This window comes from Triticum aestivum, chromosome 7D (assembly GCF_018294505.1).
Source record: "Triticum aestivum cultivar Chinese Spring chromosome 7D, IWGSC CS RefSeq v2.1, whole genome shotgun sequence".
Classification (NCBI taxonomy): Eukaryota; Viridiplantae; Streptophyta; class Magnoliopsida; order Poales; family Poaceae; genus Triticum; species Triticum aestivum.
The window spans coordinates 603,513,957-603,539,096 of NC_057814.1; the positions used below are offsets into that span (position 1 = coordinate 603,513,957).

Below are 25,140 nucleotides of genomic sequence, written 5' to 3' on the forward strand. Positions count from 1 at the left end.
TGTTGACCGCGAGAGAGAAAAACTTGTTTTTCGCTTCTTCTTTTTTTTTGAAAACAAGGAGAAAATGGTGGAAGGCCTTGAAAAATAGGGCCAATCCGTAATATATAAGGAATAAAAAAAGTATAATTTTCCTCTTTCCTCACATGAAGGGGTTGACTGGTTTTGTGGTTGAGACTATACCTGGCCATGGGCAGCCCGACCCGATCCTGGCCCGGTCTTGCCCGTGCGTCAGGCTAGGCCTTAGTTTTGAGCCTGAAGGCCAGCCTTCAACTTGGCATATTTGCATTTTAGGGAACAGGCCCGGCCGAGGCACGAGGCCTGACGGGCTTTTCCTCCGATTGCCGGGGTTTAAGCGTGAAATCTAGGCCCGACAGCCGGGCCGGCCCGGGCCTAGGTTTTTCTTCTACGGGCTTTATTAGGCCCGGCCCCCGACTTGTGGCCAGGTACGGTTGAGATGTTGAGTTGTTCTATTTCGAAAGAGGCTTTCCTCCCGTTAATACAAGGTAGTGAGGAGACTCTGTTACAAAGCAAATCTAAAGAGTAAAGATACAGTATGAAGCATAGAATGACTAATACATTGTCGCAGCCCGATGGACGACGCTTGAGCTCCACGACAATTACTCCAAGAGGGTGACATGGATTTTTAGTCGGAGCCCTAGCAGGAAAGAGATTCGCGACAAAGTTCTCAAGAGGATACTGGCACCTGCAGCCGGCGCCGTTGCCTGTGTCAAAACGCGAAGCTTTTGCTCGGGAACTCACCAGCACCACCATTAGACACCTAGGTCACCACCGCGACGAAGACTGACCCGTCCAAACCAGATATGGGCGCCGACACTTCCGCTAGAAGAGAGCAGGCAAGACCTGAAGCCAGTACTCCGCTCGCCGCCCTCATGAACAAGAGTTGAAGCCACCACTGCCACCATAGACTCCACTGGAGAGGTGATTGGGTAGCCCACCAAACGGGGCCACCTTCCCAGCAAAGACAAACTCATCACCAACGCCATATCATGCAAACGTCACCCCAACCAACCCACGAATCTCCACCTCGACATGGTCGGTGGTGACCTAGAGCACGCACGAGGAGACACAAGCCCCGGCCAGGGGGCCTGTGTTAACCCATGCACCAGCGGCTAGCCCGCGTCGCCTTCCGACTGCAGCCAACTCTACTGGGAGGGACAGGCATGGCGCCATCAGATCTGGTCGTCTAGATCCAAAATGGCATCGGGTTCCTCAGATGCCCTGTGGCAGTCAGCGCCTCCGAGCACCAATCGCAATCACCTCATTCGCCTCCTAAAGACGGTCGCCTCATCGATGAGGGTCGCCGCTTAAACCAACACATGCGCATTGTAACATACCCGTGGGAGGAGAGCGCCCCACGCCTGAGCCTGCTGGGGGGCAACCGGCCAAGCCGCCATCGTAAGAACCCCACCACCACCATATCGCCACCTCCACTGGCCAATTCAGAGGCGGCAAACCGTAGGCCAAGCTGCCCGCAACGCGCCTCCGCCTGCACTGCCTGTCAGATGTCTGGAATCATATCAGGCTAATGTTCTAAACTATGGATGTTAGCATGCTATTATAATGACTTCTATAGTGTTCCATCCTTTTGCCAAAATTTGCTTTCAGAGTGCCAATGTTCTGATCTATAGAGTATGTATCTATATATTATGCTATTATAATGAATTCTTTTGTCTGACAGGAATGCACCCCATCATTTCATTAAAAAGTTGCCCATTGCATTTTTAGTGTTACAAATGTTATTTTGGATCTGCTCCTCCAAAGGCCCTAACCCCTAAAGTTACCCATTGCATTATTAGTTAACACAGTTTTGAGCGTGAGTTGATTGACAACAACAAGAAGGGGAGGTGAAGATATGCGAGGACGATAATTCAGGAAGAGGACCAGGTATGCCATGTGAAACATTACGACAAGAGGTGTCCTGCAAGAGAAAAAAACAAAGAGATGGGGACATCTAGCAATCAGCAGCGTGGCGAGGACGAGTACAACGATGTCACCAGACATGATCACCAGTACATGTAATTAGTCATGTATTCCTTAATATTTAGGCTTGCTATATAAAGCTACCACGTCTATGTTTGTTAATTTTCAGTCCATTGGTGTTTCCCTCATTATCATCTTGCGGACTTTGTATCTATCAGTACATGAATTCAGTTTCTACAATTTGTTTCTTGGTAATTTTCAGTCCATTGGTGTTTCCCTCATTATCACCAATTTGTTCTCAATTAAACTGCATATACTCGATGCTGCGTAATTAGTCATGTATTCCTTGGTAAAACGTCATATTTCTATCAGTTCTGGTCTTCTGGACCTTCTGGGTGACTCGAATAAAATGTAATTTCTCGATCTAGTATGAAGTCGATCGGTAGTTTCCATGAAACAAATTGTAGAAACTGAATTCATGTACTGATAGATACAAAGTCCGCGAGATGATAATGAGGGAAACACCAATGGACTGAAAATTAACAAACATAGACGTGGTAGCTTTATATAGCAAGCCTAAATATTAAGGAATACATGACTAATTACATGGACTGGTGATCATGTCTGGTGACATCATTGTACTCGTCCTCGCCACTCTGCTGATTGCTAGATCTGTCCCCATCTCTTTGTTTTTCTCTCTTGCAGGACACCTCTTGTCGTAATGTTTCACATGGCATACCAGGTCCTCTTCCTGAATTATCGTCCTCGCACATCTTCACCTCCCCTTCTTGTTGTTGTCAATCAACTCACGCTCAAAACTGTGTTAACTAATAATGCAATGGGTAACTTTAGGGGTTAGGGCCTTTGGAGGAGCAGATCCAAAGTAACATTTGTACCACTAAAAATGCAATGGGCAACTTTTTAATGAAATGATGGGGTGCATTCCTGTCAGACAAAAGAATTCATTATAATAGCATAATATATAGATACATACTCTATAGATCAGAACATTGGCACTCTAAAAGCAATTTTTGGTAAAAGGATGGAACACTATAGAAGTCATTATAATAGCATGCTAACATCCATAGTTTAGAACATTAGCTTGATATGATTCCAGACATCTGATAGGCAGTGCAGGCGGAGGCGCGTTGCGGGCAGCTTGGCCTACGGTCTGTTGATTGGACTGTGACGATATAGCCAATCATAACCCAGTATAACATCATTGCTTTCCAATTTCAGTAGCTTGAAGGTGTCTTGAAATGTGTGCCCTTTAATAAGTAGTATCTGCAGTGTAAGCTCCAGTAGTTAATTGACCTCCTCCAGCCACTTTGACAGTAAACAAATGTTTCTGACTCTCATATTAGTGAAGCCCACACCACCACATAATCTTTAGGGGTGCATAGGTGTTCTCATCTGACCATGTGAAATTTCTTCTTCTTACTCCCAGTAGAAGTGATTTCTTATTGTATCAACTTGTTTCTGTATTTTGACAGGCAAAGTGTAGCAACCCAGAAGGTACATAGGGACATTTGATAAACATGCATTGATCAATATATCTCTTCCTCCATAAGAGAAATGTTTGCATTGCCAAGAGTCCAACTTCTTTTCTACCTTTTAATGAAAAAAAATCATTAGAAGAGATCTTGTCTTTGCTGATTGGTAATCCGAGATATTATATTTTATTGGAAATTTGCCTATCTCACAGTTATATCAGCTACCCTCTACTCCTCCTCTACACTCAACCCTACTGTGAAAATATCACTCTTCAAGTAATTGACTTTCATGCCAGACATTTCCTCTAAACAGTAGAGAAGGAATTAGAATCCAGTAATAGACTCCATGTCATTATGCAAAAAAAGCAAAGTATCAGAAGCATATTGCAAATGACTAATCCCCCCTGGTATCAGATGTGGTACCAAACCTCTAATCACACCTGCTTCCTTAGCTCTATCCAGAATTGCAGATAGTGCATCACCTATTAGGTGAAAAAGCAAAGGAGAAAGAGGATCTCCTTGCCTCAAACCTCTGAAAGTAGAGAAATATTCTCGCCAATCTCCATTCATATTCACACACACTTTGCCTCCTTCCACTACTTGTCTAATTGTAACACCCCGGTGTAATGATGCTGCAGTAAACCTTGGGGTTAAGCTAATATTTTTGCTAAACATGTGTTTGTTCATCCTTGGTTCTCACTCCTTTAAAATTCCAGTTGAATTCAAATTCAAATTCTAAGTGAATTTCAAAATGCTCAGACATGAAAACTAAAATGTTCATCATGTGGACAATATTCTTCTGATAATATTGGTGGTGGTCCAACATTTTTCCTAAATGTCTAAGTGGCCTAAAATAGCTAAAACAGAAAAGCTTAAAAAAACTGTTTAAAAAGAAAGAAAAAAAAGGAAGAAGGGCCTCAGCCCCTGGCCTTCCCATGGGCCTCGGCCCACCACAGCAAGCCGGCCTAGCTCCCAGCACCGCGCCCCCTCCCTGTTCCTCCGACCAAGCGGGACAGCGCGCGCGCGCCCGTCGCCATCCAACCACCTCGCCGGCGACGCCCGGGCGAGGGGATAAGGCTCCACGCCTCCCCGCCTCCACTCACCCCCACTCCCTGGCGTCCTCATCCACTTCTTCCCCTGTCCCTCGCCCGCTTTCTTCCTTCTCCACGGGCACCCGTCGTCGCCGCCACCATGGCCGTGTCTTAGCGCGGCCACCGAGCCCCAAGTGCCTCTCCGACAAGCCCGACCGCTCCACCTTCTTCATCTAGTTCCTCTCCGCCCTCGGGATCGAGCCCGACGCCACCACAGCCTCGGGATCGAGCTCCTCCCCAACCCCGGCCGTCGCCCATCGCCGTCGCCGTACGCCTCCGACGAGCCTCCCCGAGCACGTTGCCGTCCCCCTACAGCCTCGTCGTGAGCTTCTCCCCCTCCTCCCCCTGTCCTTTCGCTCTCGCGCGCCTCCTAGCTAGCTCGCCCGCCGTCGCCCGAGCGCGTTGCCGCCGACGAGCTCGGCGCCGTGGTCATGGTCGCCGTCACATGCGGCCGAGCACCGCATCGTGCTCCTGGGGTTCCCAGGGGCCCAACGCGCGCGTCCGCTGCTCTCGCCGAGCCCCGTAGCCCGATCCCCGCCAACGCCCGTTCCGGCCGTCCGCCCCGCTCGACGCCGTCGTCGTTGCAGCCCGCCCCCGCCCGAGCTAAGGTCGCAGTTGGATGCGCCGCCCCTCCTGTGTCCGAACGAGCCCAGCCGCGCTCGAAACGGCCCCCTGTGGCGTTTTTCCGGCGAAGTCCGGCGAGCCCCGCCGCTGTTTTGGTCGCCGGCGTCGCGACTCCGGCCACCGCCGACGTGGCACACCTGGGGCCACCCCTGGGTCACTGCCAGCGGGCCCCGCAGGCCCCGTTGACTGGGTTTGACCCAGTCAACGTGCTGACTGGGCAGCCCAGTGGCACTGACGTGCGGGCCACACACATAATTAATTTACCTAAAACGTTTTCTAATTAAAATCAATAGTTAAACTAAATAGTCACTGACATGTGGGGCCCAGCTGCTAATTAGCCACGTTTAATTAAAATAACCCAATGTTAGTCCACTGTCTATGACATGTAGGACCCACTGGTCAGTTTGACCTGGTCAGCGAGTCTGTTGACTGCTGACGTCATCAGCACGCCATGCTGACATCATTTTATCTTTTTTGTTAATTTAAATAAATCCAGAAAATGGTTTAATCTTTGAAAATTCATAGAAAATAAACCGTAACTCGGATGAAAATGTTTTCTATATGAAAGTTGCTCAGAAAAATCCAATGAATCCGAATACGCGGTCCATTCATCAGTCAGATGCCTCTAACTATCTGAACATGGAACATTCCCCCTCCGATCATCTGTCTGACACAGGTCCGGAACCAGGAAAACATTCACGGTTGAATTCCCCCTTCACCTATATCATGTAGCCTAACGTTAGGTCACACCCGGCACCGCATATTGCCATGTTATGCTTTGTGATGCTTTGTCTGCTTTATATTTACTGTTTCTTCCCCCTCTTCTCTCCGGTAGACCCCGAGACTGATGCCGCCCCTGTGAGCGACTACGTCAACGACGACCCCTCCTTGCCAGAGCAACCAGGCAAGGCCCCCTTTGATCATCCCGATATCGCCCATTCCATTCTCTCATGCTTGCATTAGATTTTGCTACTGTTATTGTTTGCTCCTATTCTGATGCATAGCCTGCTTTTGTAACCTGCTCATTGTATCTTACCTGCTTATCCTAAACTGCTTAGTATAGGTTGGTTAGTGATCCATCAGTGACCCCCACCTTGACCTTGTTGCCCCTGCTTCATCATCGAAGACCTGATCAACGGGATCGAAGACCAGGCCCCGGCATCGCACATCACTTTCTCCTTAGTTGCTCGACACTGCTGGGTTACTATCGAGTGCCGAGGGTGAGACCTCTACAGCACTTCTGATGTTAACCCTATAGTGTAGCTATTCGGTCGTGGTCATCGAGGGTGATTCCGCCTTAACCACTTCCGATACGACTCTGTCGTGCAACCCCTCAGGTGTGAACCTCGGGGGTGATTCCTCTTACGTTCACCTTGATGATTACATCGAGTGGAATTCACCGGGGGTGATTCCTCGGGTTTTCCCCTTGATGTTTGGACACGCAGTTACTATGGTTACTATGACTTTACACTGAACCACGTTACTAGAGACGGGTCGGCCCTGAGGGGTACCCGCGCGAGCTTAATTGCGAGTGATGTGGAGTCGGGTTGACCTGGAAGGTGCCCGCGAGATAATTACGAGGCGTGGCCGGGCATTCCTAGCCCTTGCCGCAATTCCTCGAGACGGGGCGACGGGGTCACATCTTTCGTGAGTCTCTGCTTGTTACCGCGCGTTCCTAACCCACTACGATTTGGATATTTGATCCAAGGGGCCTCTGGCCAGATAGCACTAACCATCACGTGGGCATAGTATGGGCGCTCTGCGTCGTATGCATCAGCCGAAGCTTAATAGACGTCAAGCGACTGAGCGGCGCGCGCCGGGTTGGACTGGTAAGCTCCTACCTTTTTAAGGAGGTAGCTAGGTCTGCTCACCGGCCGCCCACGCAACGTGCAGGAGTTCCCGGGGCGATGGCCCATGAACCCTGGGGGCATAGGTTTAGTCCGGCGTGCTTGACCTCTCTATTAAGCCTAGGTCGGGTTGCGGCGTATTGTTTGGCCGAGGCCGGGCATGACCCAGGAAAGTGTGTCCGGCCGGAGTTAATCGAGCGTGGTGGGTAAGTTGGTGCACCCCTGCAGGGAAGAAAACATCTATCGATAGCCTGTCCTACGGTAACAGACACTTGGAGTTGTATCCCGATCGATACAACTAGAACTGGATACTTGTGATGAGACTTGGATATGAGAATTGGATTATAATTGGAACTGGATAGTATGGCTCTGGGATTGCTTTCTCGCAGGGAGTCGAGAAAGGATCTCTGGCCGAGGTTGATAACACTTCTACTACTTTACTTTATGCTACTCTACTCCCTCCTGTTGCTGCAAGATGGTGGTTTCCAGAAGATGCTAGTCTTCGATAGGACTAGGCCTTCTCTCTATTCTGGCATTGCTGCAGCCCAGTCCACATATACAACCTTCCTTTGATAATGTTGCATATGTAGTGTAGATCCTTGCTTGCGAGTACTTTGGATGAGTACTCACGGTTGCTTTGCTCCCCCTTTGCCCCTTTCTTCTTCTTTCCGGTTGATGCAATCAGATGTCGGAGCCCAGGAGCCAGATGCCACCGCCGATGCCTGCTACTACGTGGAGACCGCTGACGACCAGGAGTAGTTAGGAGGCTCCCAGGCAGGAGGCCTTGCCTCTTCGATCGTGTTGCTTTTTGTGCTAGCCTTCTTAAGGCATCCCTGTTCAACTTATGTCTGTACTCAGATATTGTTGCTTCCGCTGACTCTTGTGTTTTCGAGCTCATGTATTCGAACCCTCGAGGCCCCTGGCTTGTAATATAAAGCTTGTATTTTTTTAATTGTGTCTAGAGTTGTGTTGTGATATCTTCCCGTGAGTCCTTGATCTTGATCGTACACATTTGCGTGTATGATTAGTGTACGATTGAATCGAGGGCGTCACACTAATCCAATCTATCCACCTGTCAGGGAAGTTTTTCCTATGCATTACCTCTGCCAAGAAAGGCCACTGAGCTCTATCATAAGCTTTTTCAAAGTCCAACTGAAGCAAAATTCCTTCAGAGTGAGAGGTTTTCAACTCATGCAAAACTTCATGAAGAATTACACATCCATCCAAAATGTACCTCCCAGGAATAAATCCAGTCTGAAGAGAGCTGATTACTTGTCGAGCCAGAGGAGTAAATCTAAGTGTCAGAGCTTTGGTAATAGCTTTAAACATAACATTTAGAACACATATGGGTCTATACTGTAGGATACTATTAGCATCCTTAATCTTTGGCAGTAGAGAAATGACACCATAGTTTAGTCTGGACAAGTTCAACCTGCCATGATACAGCTCCTGAAGCATTTATATTAGTATATCTCTCAACTGGGGCCAAAAAGCTCTAAAAAGCTAACAGAGAAGCCATCTGGACCTGGAGCAGTATTTGGTTTCATGCTTTTCACCACCTTGTCTATCTCTTCACTCATGAAGTTAATACAAATGAGGACTGATTTCTGTCATTCATATAATTCAGAAGAGGAAGGCCGGTTGAGTGCTTTCCGCGTAAGACTATTGAGTTTCCAGCTGATTTCCCATATTTTCCAGGATAGGATTTGTCCACTTGATTGAATTCATGTCATTGAAGCAATGAACTTGCTAGCCAGCGTGCCAAAAAGGTTGCTGACTTTGGGTACACAGAGTAGTGGCGAGAAAAGGGCTTGCGCCTCAGCCGTTTCGCTTGATTCGGACCTTGTGGTTGTAGTCACAGGGTAACAAAGATAACCCCACAACCATTTGTTGTATTCTTTAAGTCAATCGCTCGTAGTATGTGCTAGAATGAGATGAGATCCAGCTCAAAGGTGAAGACCTCATTCTTTGAACCCTCCCGGGCAGTTCCTGTTCTAGCTTCTCTATCTCTAGCAAGTGATACGAATAACACAACATCTTCTCCGGTCGTAGGTCGGTAGGGCTTGCCCTGGCTAAGAAATGGAATAAAAAATTCCCGGTTTCTTGACAGTTTCTGAGATTATTTACCTTTGTTTACATGAAGATGCACGGTCTCTTACACTTTTCCTAGCTTAAGTTGGTGGATTGGTAAACAAACGGCTCTGCAGCTCCGTTCGCTTCGGCACCACTCCCTTGCTTCTTATCGAGGTCGGTGCCAACAAACAAGTCCCATTCGAGCAATGGAATCTACATAAGAATGTAACCACTGTTAAGTATTCCACTCACTGATGCCCAAGAAAATGGGCCTATGAAGAAAGCAAAGACGTGGCCTAGACTGAAAAAGGAACTTGATCACCCGGAGAAGATTTCTTTTCTTTGCTGATTCCTCTCAATGAAATTTGCCATGTTGCACTAAGTTACTTACGGATGTATGCATGCAGTCCGGGAACACTTTGGGGTGAACACCCATCCGAACAAGTAGGGTCAATAGTTCAGCATTTAGGCCGTAACATTTAGCAAAAAACGAATCTGAAACCCAACAAGTGCTCTCCAAACCAAGCTAGATAGTCTCCTATCACTAGGCTCACCAACCAACCTGGACTTTGATTCTTTCTTATTATTCTAACCGGATATAAAAACCATAAGGATTGTTTCCATCCGAGAGTTCCCATATGACATAAGCGCTCTTGGGTGGGGTGGCCCCTCATTCGCCAGGTCTTTGAGTGCCCGTCGTACCACGTGGTTGGTACACTAGGCTGATAGATACTTTACTTTAAGGATCTGGCACCTTCGCTAGACGGAGAGTAAGCGACTTCTATTAGCACTGGACCGTTGAGTCGAATTTCTCGTGTCATGTGCAACGTCCATCAATGGTGGTTCATTAATGTCCATAGATTTAGACTCCTTCCCCCTTCCCTTATACGCAAAAGATCGAGAGGGGCCCGAACCCAAACCGAGAACGTAAACAGAATTCGACTCACTCTCGTATGGCTCGCCCTCGAGCCCTGGGCGAGTCGGTCGGGTCTTTCCCTCTTGTTCTTTTTCCGCCACGATAAAGACGCACGGAAGAACTATGGTATGCCCAGTGCGTGGAGGATCCGTTGAGAGTGTCCCTTGTCTCGGTAGGGAACAGTACCTATTGTATTGAAAAAGAAAGGTCAGTGCTACGGTCCCCTATTGTTTGATCCAATATTGACCGGTGCGGATCACGTTCTACTACATCCGGTCCGTGGTTCGACCTCCCGTAGTGGTCCTTTCTTTTCTTTTTGAAAGCTCCACAGGGCCAATTTTCCGTACTTGCTCAGCGTGCCCCCTTTCGTCGAGTGCCCCGCCCGGTTCACAGGGCTGTTGGCCTACCAAGCAAGCACTTGCCCGCTGCTCCTGCCGCCTGCCAAGTGGGCTCCGCGCTCGTTATCCTGACTGTTCTCTCTGCTGGGCCCTTTCCTATTGCTCTAGCCATAAGCTATGGCAATTCCAGCTCGCACCCACTCTGGCCCGCCCAGCGGGGCCTGAGTGAGCTCAGTGGTCAGCCCCTGACGTTAGGGGTCTTTCGCTTTTGCCAGATCTATAGAGATATTACGAGTCCTCCGTCCTAGATTCCCTTGCCGCAGCCATGGTTCACCGGTACTACCAAAAAGTCTCATGCTTACGTTACTGTGACTGATATATAAGTATGATCTCGGACTACAAAGACCCAGTCGTGCTTCTGGTTTCCATTCTCATCATCATATTGAAGGAAACTCCTCGTGCTCTGCCATAAGAACTTGGAGTCCGTATCATGGTGAAGGTAAGGTAACGTTGTGATTCTTGCTCAAAAAACTGACCGAACACGTTCGAGTTATTGGCTCGTCCGACCCGGCAGCATTCATGAGTCGCTCGTTCAACTGTCCCTCGGAGACACGGTCGAGAAGTGCCATGCATGGTTGCCCCCCCGTCCTTTCTTTCTCTCAGTCCAACCAGGGTCGGCCCCTCTGGGGTAATAAAGAAATGGATAAAAAAAGGGGACTTCTGCTACGGGCTATGCCACCCATTACTTATGAGGGAAGTCGCATCCGTCCCATCGCAAGCACCTATAATGTCATGATCACATTGGTTTACCCTTTTTTGCTAGTTCAACGGACGGTCGCCCCTCCAACAAGAAAAGGTAGAAATATGGAAACTTCTCTGCCATTTAGATCGGAGAATTTATAGAGGAAATCGGGTTTTAAATTTCCAGAAACCACACGATTATATAGCCAAAGGGAATACGCCGCGCCTAAAATCATCCCAAGCGCAGCTAATGTGGCTACTAAGCTATTTCTTTGGAAAGCTCCTACTAAGATTAGAAATTCCCCGATAAAGCTGCTAGTGCCGGGTAAACTCATATTGGCTAAAGTGAAAAAGAAGAAAATGGTAGAGAAATTCGGCATGGTGCTCACTAAACCTCCATAATATCTAACAAGTCGAGTCTTATGTCGGTCATATAGAACACCAACACATAGAAAAAGGGCTGAAGAAACCAGTCCATGACTTAACATAAGTAAAATGCTACCTCCAATTCCCTGTATGTTCGATAGAGCCTAATATTCCCCCAGAGTACGCCGCTTACCCCCCGAACCGTACAAGATAGTTACCACCTATCATACGGCTTTCTAACTCCACTTCTTTTTCTGGTCGTTCCGCTCTGTCGGATCGATGGTAACCTCCGACATTTTTGACAACACACTTCCTGCTTCCGTTTTAAGTTGCGCATCTTTCTCCCCGGGGCATACTATAGTATCACATCGTAGACCCCCACCCCAACTCTATCTTCCTTATCAGTGAACCGAAACATAGTGCATAGGTACTCTTCGATGCTGCGAGGACGAGACGAGGTGACATACTACGATCACGCACTGAAGTTCTGCCTTCGGCTCGGCATATGGAACCTCTCAGCTGCTCCCTCGGGATAGGTAGGCCCACCCCCCCTTTCCCGAGAGGCGGCGGGGCTGTGTTTCCCCTGCGGCCATCCAGTGGCGGCAGAAAACGAAAAAGGGTGGGCTCCGCGCGGTTCGTGTTTTATTGTAAAAAGAGAGCTTTTCATTCTCTTATGGAAGCCCGCGCCCATGCGGGTAAAGCCCAGCGAAGCTGCAGGGAGCACTGAGCAATGGGGGGATGAGCGCGACTCCGCCCACGGGTTGGACCACACCACAGGCAAAAGTCCTTCCACGGCAAGAGAAGGGTGACCGGAACAAGAAAAGGGAGCTAGTCGTTGGAGGGAAGACGAGGCTCGTTCCGTGCGACTCCACAGAAGAGTACGCGCGCTAGAAAAGGTAACCAGCTTAAAAACGCTAGCTAGCTACTTTTGTAGCCTTATTTAGTTTGGTTGCCTACGCTTGCTCTCCGGCGCGCTATGGCAACACCCCTTCTTGCTTCTTTCTGTTCGACGCAGAGCTCGAAGCCTCCCCACCCTTGCTTAGCGTTCCACTTGTGATCCTGGAGGATTTGGAGAAATGCGCCCGACCATGAAGAATGGATTTTGTATTTTCTTTCATGTGAACGGCCCTATCTTGTAAAGAATGGTTTTTCGTGCTATGGACCACGTTGAGAAAGACCAACCAACAACACAAATAAAGACCGTTCCATTTGGGTACCTCGAAAGGGAGGTGCTCCTTATGATGGTACGGACGGTTGTCCAAAGTGCATGCAATGACGGGCTCGGATAGGATAGGATTGTGCGCGCCGGGCCCTTCGGGTGTCCATATTTTGGCCGACCTTAGCGTATATACTATGTTATGCGGCCGTAATATTTTGATACCTTCCACCGCTGTTACGCCAGAAATCCAAGGTTCCACACGAGCTCCTGTTTTGCGGCGTGGTGGCAGGACCGCTAGGGGATTGACTCCGGGTGTAGGTAGGGTCAAATCCGCAGGGGTCATGCAAATACATAGGCCCCTTCCCTTCTGCCGAGTTGTTTAGAAGGCACTTTCTGTTCTACAGTCCCTCGGAGCGAAGGGTTAGGCAGGTAGTACGGGCCCTCTGACTTCCAGCTATATGCTGTGTGCGACTCCCGCGAAGCGAATGAAGGGAAGCTCTTCGAGCTTTCTCCGCCAGCGGCTTATGTAGTGGTCGGCATTCCTACATGCTCCGACTGATCCCTACTGGAGATTATATGAGGGGTCTTGGAAACTGTCGTGACGCTTTGGTGATGAAGGTCACCGGGGTGACTATGGAAGGATTCCGTGGTAGTCTCTGACTCCCTCCAACTCAATTAATATCAAGAACATGTCGTGAGCATGGGGGTTTGGCCGACTACTAAACTATTGGCTAGGGCTTTTCTAGTTATAGCTTCTATAGTGAGTGGCCCTTCCGCTTTGATCTAGTTGTAGTTTGTATTGTACTAAATTGAATACATATCAAAGAAAGGCGATCAATCAATAAGTAGTTGCCCTTCTCTGGCCTGGGAAAAGCAGCGAACTCGTTAAACAAGGGGCTTTTTTATTCATGGTCGCTACTGTTGTATTGTATATTGTCGGGGCAAGCTACTGCTTCTACGACAGCTCCACTTCCTCGTCTTGCTTCTACTTTGCTTGTTTGCGCGAAGGCTTAGAGTCCTTTTCGCTAGGTCCAAATTCGTCAAAGCGAAAGATCCGATACAAGGGAAATCCCGCATATTGAGCGCAGCTGATATGTGGCTACTAGGCGCGATCATCCCGCATGCCATAAAAAAATACTTCTTTTTTTATGACACGTCATATAAAGATAGAATAGATATGGATAGAGAGACATTCTATTGATTCGTGAAATGGCTCGTCGATCCAAATGAATCATTCTTCTGGTCTCTCTCTGCCCCCCCCCCAAAACTGACCCACGACACAGCGCCCATTCGTTTCGCGCGCGGGAAGGCAACGAAGTTCAGTTCAAAAGACCGCAGCGGAGTGGAGCAGCCGCGACACAAATTTCCTTACCTTAGGTGGATCTCGCTGGTGCCACCTAAACGGTAGGTATAGGCGGTGGATGTCTGACGTTTGGAGTTGTCGTTCGTGCACCTGTCCCCAATAGAAGAATGAGTGATCCCTTCCCCTGCGGATCATGGCCTTACCACTAGGTCCCCGATGGCCAGCGGGGGATTCGGTATAGCAGCTCATGTTCGTTTGCGCTTCGCGTTCCCGCTGGACTGGGCACGTGTTAGCTGTAGGAAGTATGGTTACGAAAGTGACTTCGGTTCGCCAGTTCAGGCTCAACTCCTCGCTTTACGTTAGCGGACTTACAGGTCGGGCCGGGGCTCCATGCTCTTTCTTTCTGTGTGGGACGATGCCGGGGAATGTGTCGAGGCGGCGAACAACAACAAGACAACTAACTACATTTGCTTTTTCCCTCCATGAGATGAGCCAGTGCATTGGACCGATGGATAATAGAACTGAGCTGGCCAAACGCTTGGGCGCTCTACATACGATGTAGAAAAAATCAGATACATATGATTTCTTTCTGATGGATCCAGAATAGATAGATATCTTGTATCATCAATAGATAGAAAGAGGTCAACCCTTATTATTGATAGAAAACCTTTCGATCTATCAGAACAGATCAGGCCATCTATCAATCGATTTGAATCATCTCGCTTTTCGTTCATTTCAGCCACGCCATAATAGCCGCCACAATAAGAAAGAAGCAAGCGAAACAGCTAGAAGCGCTTGCTTCGCCGCGCCCAACAATTCTTATTCACGGGAAAGCCAACCGAAAGATTCGATTCGGACTTCATAGCGCCGGTGCTGCTGCTGTCTGCGTAGGGCCGTCCCCCACTCCCGTCCCGGGGCGCTAAGGGGTTTTGTTTTAGGAACAGACGGCGGTGTTTTGCTGACGGCTCGAATCGACGCTTTTGTTGCGACATGCTAAGTTTTCTCCCCTATTGCTAGTAGGTTGATGGGTCGCACGCCCGGCACACATGTTTTGGCCTTGCTTGTGTGTCCATAACTCAAAATAGGTGACCTAACGGCCGCCGCCCGACTAAACATACCAATAGTCACCAAATTCAGATGGGCTACTGAGGAGTAGGCAATGATCTTCTTAAGATCGATCTGTCTTAAAGTGGTCAAGGAAGTATATATTATAGCAATCGCGCTTAGAGTATAAATGAAAGGAGTGAAACAAAGTGTCGCTTCGGGAAACATGGGTATTGAAAATCTTAAAAACCCCTAGGTTCCCAATTTTAAAAGAATTCCAGCCAAGATGACGGATCCAGCCGTAGGTGCCTCTACATGGGCTTCAGGTAACCAAATATGAACTGGTACCATAGGCACTTTGACGGAAAAAGAGGCGAAAAAAGCAATCCATAGAAGGATTTGGCGCCGCTCACTAAATTCAATGGTTAATAAAATTTGTAAATCGGTGGTTCCTGTTTGGAGAAGAATCAACAGAATGGCTAATAGCATAAAAACGGATCCAAGTAAAGTATATAGGTAAAACTGATATGCTGCCTTGATCTTTCTTTGTCTCGAACCCCATACCCCTATAATGATGGTAGAGTCAGGGGTGGCCCCAAAGCGGAATTGACCGGTGGTAGTTGGTCGAAGCTCCAGTGGGTAGCCACTCCCTTCTCAGGGAACCGTACGTGAGACTTCCGCATCATACGGCTCCGTCCCGAGCTTCCGTCGTCGGCCCTTGTCATTAGACCACTATGCTTGTCTTTTCCGCCTTGACTCTCGAATCTTTTGCTTCTCGGGTGGTGGCGAACAATGCTGCTTGCGTGGCGGGAGATGCCCGCCCGTCGTTTAGGCCTGCTTCTTGCCCGAAAGAAGGCTAGCCGGACTAGTGGTAGGGGACCCGACCGTAAAAAAACCCTACCCTATTCTCAAACCCTCTGCCGAGCTCTACCCTGCCCGCATTTATTTGGAAGGGGGCCAAAGAAATGTCTCCACCTACTGCCAACAGTCTTTCTTCGGAATTCTACTGAACGGGTCGATCCTCCCCTCCGTTTGTTTTAGCAACTTATCCTAAGGTCTCTTCGCCAAGAACTCTCTGGCAACGACAGTGGAACTAACCTGCCTGCAGTGGCGGGGCGGCTTTTTTTAAATAAGACCTGGACGATTATCCCTACCCACGGTAGCTTACGAGTTTACGTCCATCCCTGGTTGGGTACAGTTTCCTTTATTTTTATCCCTTGTAGCCGTTACCCGAATTCGCGCAAGGGTGTCCACACCCCCCTGACTTGACGAGGAATTCATTCTCGCGAACAAACACACCCCCTACACACACCTAGGAGCACCCCTTCCTGCATATCCATACAAGACCTGAGTAGGCGGGTCGAGGTCCTACGAGGTACCCACTACTCGGAGTACCCACCCACCAAAAAAAGATGTGTGGTTCGGTGGTTCGACCAGAAATGCTATGCTTACGCACAAGACTACCCCTCTTCCCGAAAGCTTCGCGGGGACCTTTACTACTTTACGACGACGGGGGACCGCCCGTAGGGGGTTTACTGCACAAGGCCCCTGCAGAGGAAAAGCTTGATCCCAGCGAATAGAAGATGCTCAGCTCCGCACAACATAGGAATTGGCACGCTTTCGGAAAGAACATAGAATAGTAGAGGATCCAGCATGCAGGACACGGCGATCATTAGAAATTCACGAATTAGAAATGCTGTAATATACTCTTTCCCAAAACTTCTCATACCAGACCAACCCACTGAAATGCAAATAGGGATCAGAAATGTGGTCAATATCACGAAGAATAATGAAAGACCGTCTATACCCATATACAAATGGATGTTTTCATAAGGAAGCCATCGAAGGCTTTCCACAAATTGAGACTTGGCCGTAGAAGGATCAAATTGTATCCGAGGAACAGGGGGATACAAAAAAGTAATAAGAGAAACGCACAGACCAATCAATCGTATCGGTCTTATTGAAGAATTTGGAATGAAAAGAGGAGTAATGCTTCCTAGCACGGGACAGAGAATAGGACCACTTAGATCGAAATAGCATTCACAGAAATGTTCTAACATAGAGTAGAATTGAACACTGAAAAGATTAGTTGACAACAGTCAATCAAAAGATGGGGCGCCAAATTACTAAACAATAGGGGTCTTTCTGTGCAAGTCAGCTAAACACCGTAATTGATGAGCGAGTAGGTGGGTTAGGTGCACCCCTCGCCCAGTGGGAAGTCATGAGGCTAGCCCCCCCCCTGAATGAAGAAGTAGTGGGGCCCCCTGCCCGCCCACGTATGCGCCTTTATTTAGATTCTAACTAAATATTATACTGAACTTTATCCGGGAATCTTTCTAAAGAATCCATCTGGCAAAACGCAATTTGTCGATTTCAATCTAAGGTGCACCTTGCCTTTTTCAGGTAGCTTTGTTACGCCTATTCAGCTAGGTGGGGCATTGGTCATAGCCGAAGTCGAAGGGAAAAAATAAGGTAATGAGATGATGGTGCCATCAAGAAGTTTTCGACGAACGTAGTAGCGGCCAAAAATGAAACTCTTGCATGAAAGACCGGATTTGACGCAAGATGAATGGCGTTGGGGTTTTTCAAATGAAACCCGCGATCAGAAAGTCACCAACGGAGCCATACAATCTATCTAGTAGTGTGCCATGGCACGGTACTCCGCTTCGGCAGTGGAAGGAGCAACTGTCTATTGCTTTTATCTCATCCAAGATAGTGTCTCGTCTCCCCATAAAATAGATAAGCCTGTAGTTGAGCACCTATCTGAAGGCCCAATCGGCATCAGTAGTTGCACGCAACTCTAAAGAAGACGATGACGGAAAAAAGGACGGCTCGAGAAAAGGTACCTCGAATATATCTAAGAATCCGATGAACTGCTGCAAAGTGAACTGACCGGGGGGCAGCCATGAAAGGCTGACTTTCTTAGGAAAAGCCATCTGGGCAAGAGATCGTCAGATAAACCAAACTGCCGACCTACTGTCTGTACTGCGTCGGATCAGATAATGGTGAGCCATCAGTCGGACGGAGTTTAACGTAAAGCTCCAAGGGAGTGTCAACAGTCTTCTCATCATTGAGTTGAGCTCGAGTGATCAAGTCATGACGTTATTTGATCTGAGATACCAAATATCCACGAGGAGAATGTGCGACCTCCAAGCCAAGAAAAGGCTTAGGGCGCGTCAGCGCCTTCATAGCAAATAATTGATGAAGGCGACACTTGATCAGCGATATGGTAACGGAGTAATCACCAGTCAGTTTGATATCATCAACATACAACAACAGAATAGCACGTCCTCGAGGATAAACTGATACGAACATGGCCGAATCATGATCACTCCGAGCAAACCCTGCCTGGATAACATAACCACTGTGCTGAACTTCAAAAACCGACGCTATCGGGGCTTGTTGAGACCATAGATCGCTTTGCGTAAAGGACAGACAAGAGAAGAAGTCAGAAGGGCAGGTTCTCTTTCATCCGTCTTTTCTAGGTGCGCATCTCCATCTACTAAAAGTAGGGGTGGTTGCCATAGATAGATTGGGTCATTCGTAACCTGAGCAATAACCGATGCTACTACAGCAATAACGGAAATAACCGATGCTACAGCAGAAACTACAGCTATACGTGGCGGCCCCACACGCAGCTTTGTTTAACAAGCATCACCCTTCCTTTCTTTTCAAATGCTTCCTCAGTCAATCAGCAGCTTATTCGATTCCTATTCTTATTAAACATCTGATATAGATGGTGGGAACAATGAAGCAGATTCTTCATCTGTAGGTTGCAATCCGTATGATTTCTTTTCTCGATCTCCTGCTTGTGTTTCACCTCGCACCTAAGCATCACGTTCCTAGGGACAGAGACATCTGCGCTCTAAGGCAATCATAGTACTACCAGCATGGTTACATCGTTCTGCGGGCAAGCTTCAACTTCAAAGTCACCTGATTTGGCACCAGCCAAAGGAGTAGGAACAGCAGCTGGGGAAGCACCATTACCATCCATGGGATGCTTTGTGAACAGCCCCCTCTGTTCAATACCGATACCTGTCAGATTCCATAGCTGATGAATCTCTTTCTTTTTCCACTCTTTCCCCGTCACGCAAGACGCTTTTCTGGCACAAACCTAGTAGTTATTTGTCCTGCTGATCTTGGGTGAACTGATGACACTGATGCTCCAAGACCAAGAGTTTTCACAGCCAAAGCTATTGAAGCTGCTCCCTCCCATGAATCACAGCTTTCTGGACGCACTGCTTGAACACCATGGAGCAAGATAGAGAAAAAACTCCTATCCCAGTTGATCGAGCTGAACCCACCCACCGCCGGGCAGGTGCATCAGCCTCTTCTTACTAGTTTCCGACAGGGCTACCCGCACTAGCCTCTGACCTCTACTCCAAAACCTGAACTTCACATATCCGAAGCTTAAACCTTCACTACTTCCATCACTTCACAGAGCAGGTCTTGTTTTCAAACTTGCTTTCGGGTTAAGTGCAGAAAATCAATTCAATATTCCTGTCATTGAGGATCTATTAGATGAGCTACTCTGAATTGGCCAGTGGAGGTGGCGATATGGTGGTGGTGGGGTTCTTACGATGGCGGCTTGGCCGGTTGCCCCCCAGCAGGCTCAGGCGTGGGGCGCTCTCCTCCCACGGGTATGTTACAATGCGCATGTGTTGGTTTAAGCGGCGACCCTCATCGATGAGGCGACCGTCTTTAGGAGGCGAATGAGGTGATTGCGATTGGTGCTCGGAGGCGCTGACTGCCACAGGGCATCTGAGGAACCCGATGCCATTTTGGATCTAGACGACCAGATCTGATGGCGCCATGCCTGTCCCTCCCAGTAGAGTTGGCTGCAGTCGGAAGGCGACGCGGGCTAGCCGCTGGTGCATGGGTTAACACAGGCCCCCTGGCCGGGGCTTGTGTCTCCTCGTGCGTGCTCTAGGTCACCACCGACCATGTCGAGGTGGAGATTCGTGGGTTGGTTGGGGTGACGTTTGCATGATATGGCGTTGGTGATGAGTTTGTCTTTGCTGGGAAGGTGGCCCCGTTTGGTGGGCTACCCAATCACCTCTCCAGTGGAGTCTATGGTGGCAGTGGTGGCTTCAACTCTTGTTCATGAGGGCGGCGAGCGGAGTACTGGCTTCAGGTCTTGCCTGCTCTCTTCTAGCGGAAGTGTCGGCGCCCATATCTGGTTTGGACGGGTCAGTCTTCGTCGCGGTGGTGACCTAGGTGTCTAATGGTGGTGCTGGTGAGTTCCCGAGCAAAAGCTTCGCGTTTTGACACAGGCAACGGCGCCGGCTGCAGGTGCCAGTATCCTCTTGAGAACTTTGTCGCGAATCTCTTTCCTGCTAGGGCTCCGACTAAAAATCCATGTCACCCTCTTGGAGTAATTGTCGTGGAGCTCAAGCGTCGTCCATCGGGCTGCGACAATGTATTAGTCATTCTATGCTTCATACTGTATCTTTACTCTTTAGATTTGCTTTGTAACAGAGTCTCCTCACTACCTTGTATTAACGGGAGGAAAGCCTCTTTCGAAATAGAACAACTCAACATCTCAACCGTACCTGGCCACAAGTCGGGGGCCGGGCCTAATAAAGCCCGTAGAAGAAAAACCTAGGCCCGGGCCGGCCCGGCTGTCGGGCCTAGATTTCACGCTTAAACCCCGGCAATCGGAGAAAAAGCCCGTCAGGCCTCGTGCCTCGGCCGGGCCTGTTCCCTAAAATGCAAATATGCCAAGTTGAAGGCTGGCCTTCAGGCTCAAAACTAAGGCCTAGCCTGACGCACGGGCAAGACCGGGCCAGGATCGGGTCGGGCTGCCCATGGCCAGGTATAGTCTCAACCACAAAACCAGTCAACCCCTTCATGTGAGGAAAGAGGAAAATTATACTTTTTTTATTCCTTATATATTACGGATTGGCCCTATTTTTCAAGGCCTTCCACCATTTTCTCCTTGTTTTCAAAAAAAAAGAAGAAGCGAAAAACAAGTTTTTCTCTCTCGCGGTCAACAGTCAAACCGCCTTGCCCCTCACGGTCTTCTCTCTCGCGGTATAAAAATGGCCAAGAACCGCCGGAAGCGGCAGCCCAGCTCCTCCTCACTCCACAGCAGGTTCATCTCCACCCCGTCAGTCAGTCAGGCGGCAGCAATGGCGGAAGAGGGGAACAGCGCGGGCAGCGGCGGGCGCGGCGTCCGGGTGTGCGTCACCGGCGGCGCCGGGTTCATCGGCTCCTGGCTCGTCAGGAAGCTGCTCCAGGCCGGGTACACCGTCCACGCCACCCTGCGGAGCATCGGTACGCTCGTTCGATTAATTTACTCGCCGTAGGTGATGTGCTTTGTGGCCGCGTGTCTGATTCGCCGGCTGATCCGATCTGGTTGGTGTGGTTGGCTGCAGGGGACGAGGGGAAAGTGGGGCTGCTGCGGCGGCTCGTCCCCGGCGCCGCGCCGCCGGAGCGGCTGGTGCTGTTCGAGGCCGACCTCTTCGACGCCGCCAGCTTCGCGCCGGCCATCGCCGGCTGCCAGTTCGTCTTCCTCGTCGCCAACCCCTCCGCGCACGAGGCCGCCGCCTCCAAGGTCAGTCAAACTGAAACTCAAACTCAAACTGAAAATTCCGGCACTTCGATCTGTCATTTGCGGTTGTAGCGTGGTTAGATTCGATTGATCCGGTTCAGACTCTTCAGAGATCCAAGTTCATGATCCGGTTCCTGATCGCAAACCGAATCACATGGAATTTCTGAGATCAATTTGGGGAAAAGCATAGGGCTGTGCACAACTGCAGTTTCAGAGTTCAGACTCTTCAGAGTCCACCAGTCGATGCTGATTGGGTCATTTGGCTTCCATTTTGGCTGGCAGTACAAGACATCGGCGGAAGCCGCCACGGATGGGGTGCGCATCATCCTCCGGCTATGCGCGGAATCTATGACGGTGAAGCGCGTCATCCACACCGCATCGGTGACGGCCGCTTCGCCGCTGACAAAGTCCTCCAGCGCCGCGGCCGCTGTGTACAGCGATTTCATCTCTGAATCTTGTTGGACTCTGTTGGATGTCGATTACCCTCTCCGGAGCGTGCACTTCGATGTAAGTCGCAGTGTTCTTCTTGTCCTTCAAAGTTCAAACTGAAGCATGGATTCATGATCTGTACATAGATGCAAAATGCCAAACTTAACACCTACAGAAGTACAAATTCATAGGAAAATCATCATGGTGACAGTGTTGGGTGCTCATCTGCAGAAGTACATAGAGTCCAAGGTCCTGTCAGAGAAGGAGCTCCTCAGCTACAACGACGGCGAGAGCCCGGCGTTCGAGGTGGTCACCCTGTCGTTGGGCCTTGTCGGGGGCGACACAGTGCTCAGCCACCTCCCAGAGACGGTGGAGAGCATGGTGGCCCCGGTAACAAAGCAAGAGCCCTACTTCATGCTGCCGAGGATCCTGCAGAGGTTGCTGGGCTCGCTGCCGCTGGTGCACGTCGACGACGTGTGCTCCGCGCTCATCTTCTGCATCGAGCAACCTGCCCTCTCAGGTCGGTTCCTCTGTGCCGCTGCCTACCCGACAATCCACGACATCCTGGACCACTACAGCAGCAAGTACCCCCATCTGGATCTCCTCAGAGAGTAAGCCCTGAATTCTTCCCCCGCAACACATCAAGAATTATGAATTCCTTCGTATTGCACATGCTACATATTTTGTCGGTCTCTCGATCCGTTGATTCATCGTGAACTTCTTCTCAAAGTCGATGACATCAGTGATGATGTGTTTTGCTGCTGCAATCGGCTGACTAGCTGAATTGGTGCCAGGGCTGATGAGGTAGCGAGGGTGCAACCCGAGAAGAACAAGCTTGTGGAGCTGGGCTTCAGGTACAAGTATGGGGTGGAGGAGATACTAGACGAAAGCATTGACTGTGCTGTGAGGCTGGGCTCCCTGGATGCATCCAAGCTCATCGTCCAGCAGGAGTGATGAACTCAATGATGTCGAGGGCAAGTGATCACAGTATCCTCTTTACTTGTTCAGCATTTACAGTAACACATGTATTAAAAGAAGAAAAACGGTACATAAATAACAGAGCTGCTTTGTTATTTACTGGCAGCTTAACGTTAGCTTGTTCTTCGAATTTTGCTCTGGAAATCGGTACACATTCATATCATCCCTGAAATCCTTGGGTTTTCCATGTAATCTAATACACGAGTTTATAATAGATAAACTTACACATCTTTATCATGGCAAAGAACTATGAACCAGCACATTTACCATGCTCATCTTCAACTTGCTTCTGCCCCAAAAAGGGGAAGCTCTGGACACGAAAAATAACAGGGAACAGAGGCCCATGCAATACTTGCAACACAGGACCATAGTACCAAGGTTCTTTCTTCAGCCATAGGGAGCACTTAAGTAAAAAACATACGCAAAACTGTGTTAACTAATAACAGGTAGGAGTATTACTTTAGGAGTTACGGCAGAATTGCACACTGAGAGATCAAACTAACAACCTATAGAGGCAGAGATCCAGAGTAACATTCCTTTCTTTTCTTTTTTTGGCGAGAACAGAGTAACATTTCGACAGCCAAAACTGCAATTGGAACTTTTAAGGAAATGATGGGAGTTCATTCCTGTCAGACAAAGAATTCCTTCACTGAAAGAGCATGGGTAACAATACTAGCATAATACTACAGCATAATAGACATATATTCAATAGTCCAGAACATTAGCAATCTGAAAGCAAATTTGGGCAACAGGAAGAAACGCTACAAAAGTAGTTATAATAGCATACTAGATAGTTACTCCATAGTTTAGAACATTAGCATGATATGATGTTCCAGACATCATAACCAGCACCAAAAGATGACGGCGTACAACAAACCAGGATATTCACGCATGCCCTGTGGAAAATGGAGGCGCCCCATCCTCTCGCATCCCACGGAACGGAATTGGAACAATGCTCTCCTGGAGACGATACGGAGTAAGCTCCATATGGTACACTATCTTTTTGAAGTTTGCCATTCCTACAAGCTTGCCATGGACGTCGTAGTGTGACACATATTCATCGCAAAACTGGACCAGCAGTTCACGGTCGTTGAGCACGTTCATTCCATGGAATATTGCTGTAGTTGACTCCAGTGGGTGTGTTGTTCCCTTTTTCTTCTCCTTCATGATCCAGTTTAACACAAATGGCCGTGATGCCGCCATCGCTGCCACGTCAATCCGGTACTTGAGGTCCCAGATTTCGGCCTCGTAGCCCTCCATTGCCCAGACATCCAAGGCGGTGAATTGGCAATCGTAGCTGCACAAAGCAAAGCTTCCCTCCATGTCGAACAACTTCATGAGATGCCTGGGACTGCGCATAAACCGGAACGACTCGGCTGCTGTGTCAAACACAATGATGTCTCTGGCGCCTCCCGTCACGTCACAGACGTGAGGATTCCAGTGCATGTTGCCCCGGTGGTCGACCGGCGGATGGTAGAAGCACAACTGTGCCTCTTGATTTTTTTTCTTCCACAGAAGTATAAATTTGCTTCTCATGGAGGCACATATACTTCAGCGAGAAGCACAGTTGTGCCTTTCGAAAAAGAAAAAATACGTGTTTTTTCTTTCTTTTACAAAAAGCACAAATTTTCTTTCGCGGGAAGCACAATCGTGCCTCTCGAAAAGAAAAAGAAAACCAATTATTTTTGCTTCCATGAGAAGCACAGATTTCCTTGTCGCGGAGGCATAAATTTGCATCCGCGAGAAGCACTGATGTTTTCTCAGCGGAGGAAAAAACAATTAGGCCTGGGGAGCAGCCCTGATAGGTGTTAAATATATCCAGTGATGGTGGAGCTAAATCAACAGGTTTTGTATATGGATCCCAAGGTATATACTTATACCAGATAGTACAAAATAATCCTATGTATTCTAGAAAAGCAAAATAACCGTACACATACGACTTAGAATTCTCATCAGAAAATGGTATTACTACTTCAACCAACTTGTTTATGATTTCACGTTTCAAAAGGGATTTCAAACCAAGACCGCTATGTGAGAATCGCTGAATCCTAATATCGAAGTGAGCTTTGTGACTTTTAGTAGGGTTGTATCGTCCATCTTCAACATTCATCCATAAGACTTATTTATTCGATTTATTGTATCTTGAACAGAGGTATGTCCAGCTTCCTCCTCTTTTTCTTTTTAGAAGTCGAACTCTAGACCTGGCAAAAGTCATACCCTTTCTTGTAGCAGAGCTACGTCCTA

The 25,140-nt window shown here is 48.7% G+C and overlaps 1 protein-coding gene and 1 pseudogene across 1 annotated transcript; one reads left to right on the plus strand and one right to left on the minus strand.

Moving 5' to 3' along the window:
* Window positions 1-9,410: 9,410 nt before the first annotated feature.
* Window positions 9,411-16,270, minus strand: LOC123171392 (NADH-ubiquinone oxidoreductase chain 4-like; annotated as a pseudogene).
* Window positions 16,271-20,931: 4,661 nt separating this feature from the next.
* LOC123164833 (putative anthocyanidin reductase) lies at window positions 20,932-23,059 on the plus strand. Its single transcript, XM_044582426.1, has 5 exons — window positions 20,932-21,212; window positions 21,314-21,492; window positions 21,772-21,996; window positions 22,150-22,529; window positions 22,713-23,059. The coding sequence occupies exons 1-5, from the start codon at window positions 20,978-20,980 to the stop codon at window positions 22,870-22,872; spliced, it is 1,179 nt and encodes a 392-aa protein (XP_044438361.1). The 5' UTR covers window positions 20,932-20,977; the 3' UTR covers window positions 22,873-23,059.
* Window positions 23,060-25,140: the final 2,081 nt, after the last annotated feature.

Excerpts from the sequence above, each read along its gene's own strand:
- LOC123164833 (XM_044582426.1), top strand. The coding sequence starts at position 20,978 with ATGGCCAAGAACCGCCGGAAGCGGCAGCCCAGCTCCTCCTCACTCCAC. Across the intron at positions 21,493-21,771 it reads ACGAGGCCGCCGCCTCCAAG|TACAAGACATCGGCGGAAGC; the intron begins GTCAGTCAAACT and ends TTTGGCTGGCAG. Across the intron at positions 21,997-22,149 it reads TCCGGAGCGTGCACTTCGAT|AAGTACATAGAGTCCAAGGT; the intron begins GTAAGTCGCAGT and ends GCTCATCTGCAG.